Source organism: Sinocyclocheilus anshuiensis, unplaced genomic scaffold (assembly GCF_001515605.1).
Source record: "Sinocyclocheilus anshuiensis isolate Anshui unplaced genomic scaffold, SAMN03320099.WGS_v1.1 scaffold579, whole genome shotgun sequence".
In the NCBI taxonomy this organism is placed as follows: domain Eukaryota; kingdom Metazoa; phylum Chordata; class Actinopteri; order Cypriniformes; family Cyprinidae; genus Sinocyclocheilus; species Sinocyclocheilus anshuiensis.
The window spans coordinates 3,016,277-3,018,708 of record NW_015551075.1 but is presented as its reverse complement, the minus strand read 5'-3'; the positions used below and the strand labels follow the sequence as shown (position 1 = coordinate 3,018,708).

General features: G+C 35.0%; 1 protein-coding gene across 1 annotated transcript in view; it reads right to left on the bottom strand.

Moving 5' to 3' along the window:
• LOC107662328 (NT-3 growth factor receptor-like) overlaps positions 1 to 2,432 on the bottom strand; it is a 98,682-nt gene that overhangs the window by 6,496 nt on the left and 89,754 nt on the right. The window contains exon 14 of the mRNA XM_016452313.1: positions 850 to 1,093. Coding sequence (XP_016307799.1) covers positions 850 to 1,093 — 244 coding nt within the window. The remainder of the gene's footprint in view (positions 1 to 849; positions 1,094 to 2,432) is intronic.

Below are 2,432 nucleotides of genomic sequence, written 5' to 3'. Positions count from 1 at the left end.
ATCAATCAGTTCTTTTTGGAATGGAGTGATCATAGGCCTCATTGCTCTGAGCTTATGCATCTCAATTTTTTAGTCTGTATTGCCAAAATTATCCATAAATAATTATTTTTTTTCCACCCAACTGGGGTGCATAAGCTGAGATCAATGAGGCCTACAATCAATCAGTTCCAAAAAGAAATGCAAATCTGTGGTAATTGAAAGAAATCAAGTTGACAAAAAGATTGAATCCAATGTCATAATGTTGGCTACCACGTCTAATCCATGAACTGAAAGAAAGCAAATGTTTTGGTAGTAGTCTGGCACTTACAATGGAAGTAAACAGGGTCATGCAATAAATATTAAAATATACAAAAATTAAACATCCTGTTAATGTCAGACTAGTGTGATAAAATCAATTGCAATCCTTGTCTTTGCAAAGTTATACCACAATACATCCATTTGTGTTGTAAAGCCAGAATTTTTCCACCGGTTTCATCCACACAGTGAAAGTCAGTAGGTTCCATAATAAAATTGGACCCCAGTGACTTTCATTGTATGGACAAAAATAAATTTTCAAAAGAAAAAGTCATGTAGGTTTTGAAATATCATTAGGGTGAATAAATAATGTATTTTCTTTCACTTACATGGTCCTTTTTTACTTCAATTGATAGTGCCTTACTTGACTGTAAAAAATTTTTTATATAAATATATATTATTCTCTTTGATAATTGACATTAAGCCGCAAATACTGACAATAACCCAGAACATTCCTGTACTTTAGGTTCAGAAGTGCAGATAAAAAAGAAATGTACCGGTCGTGATACTAGATAAATGTTTTTGACCACAAAAAATGTAGTTAATTAAACTTACTCGATAGTAATCTGAGCTGTAGATGTCTCTGGACATCCCGAAGTCTCCAATTTTCACGAGCAGGCCGTTACCCACGAGGCAGTTGCGGGTGGCCAGGTCACGGTGCACAAAATGCTGGGAGGACAGGTAGACCATGCCTGCCGCTATCTGTGTAGCGATATGAAACATCTGCGAGAGACCAAGTTCCCCATTAGACTGCATCGGTTGGCCATCAACAAGGATCATGGCGTCTGGACCATGGGCTCTGAAACGTGGGGAGAAAGGCATGTTGGTTACACTTGTTAGTCTTGGCAGTAATTGTCCTTCACTGCTGAGCTTCGTCCAGGTTTGCAATTACTTGTGTTTGGGATCCGAGCAGGGAAAATTGATTATGGATCAATGTAAAAGGGCACAGGGTCGAAGTGTTCAAACACACTGCCTTATTGCCCCATAAAATAATTCCCCCTCTAATCCTTTAATCCTGTAAAGCTGTCTAATTTGAAGTGAGTAAGTCAAGGCAAAGAAAGATGTGCTTTGACTTTAACTGCCTGGTGAAATAAAATCACCTATTCAGTTAACTTTTTCGATTTTCCCTTCACTCGGGGAAAATAATTTTTGTCTGATTGCGGCAGCATTTGCATAAGGTGGCTGTTCAAAAGGGCTCGACTGTAATTTGTGTATCTCTTCTGGTCAGTGCCTCTTCAGCAGCGTGCTCTTCAACTGTATGTTGAAGAGCTAACAATCCCAGCAGCAAACCAGCAGCTGGTTTCGAAAAAAACACAAACAAACAAAGAAAAAAACATTCATTTTCATAATCTGAAGAGAGATCAGTTACCATAGAAATGTGAATCCCACCAAATGTGCACAGCAATCTCCCTACATTCCCAGAAAAAAACTTGTATGTTGTCTATGTATTTGAATAGAGTGCACTGTGCAGTAAACTTAAAAGATATTACGATTTATATGTACACTACCGTTCAAAAGTTTGGGGTCAGTTAGATTTTTTTTTTTTTTTATGTTTTTAAAAAAAAGTGTTTTATGGTCATGAAGGCTGCATTTATTTGATCAAAAATACAGTAAAATCTGTAATATTGTGAACTATTATTACAATTCATAATAACTGTTTTCGGTTTTAATATATTTTAAAATGTAATTTATTCCTGTGATGTGAAGCTGAATTTTCAGCATCAGTACTCCAGTCTTCAGTGTCACATAATCCTTCAGAAATCATTCTAATATGCTGATTAGGTGCTCAAGACACATTTTTATTATTATCAATGTTGTAAACAGTTGTGCTGCTTAATATTTTTGTGGAAACTGTGAGACCTTTTTTTTTCAGAATTTATTTTAAATATCATTTTTGTCTTTACTGTCACTTTTGATTAATGCATCCTTGCTGAAAAAGTATTATAATGTAAATAAATCTAACTTAATAAAAATTATACTGACCCCAAACTTTTGAACTAGTGTATAATCAACAACTTAGTCCTTGCTTTTATAATGTATCATCATTTATGATTCAATTACAGGTGCATCTCAATAAATTAGAATGTCGTGGAAAAGTTAATTTATTTCAGTAATTCAAATCAAATTGTGAAACTCGT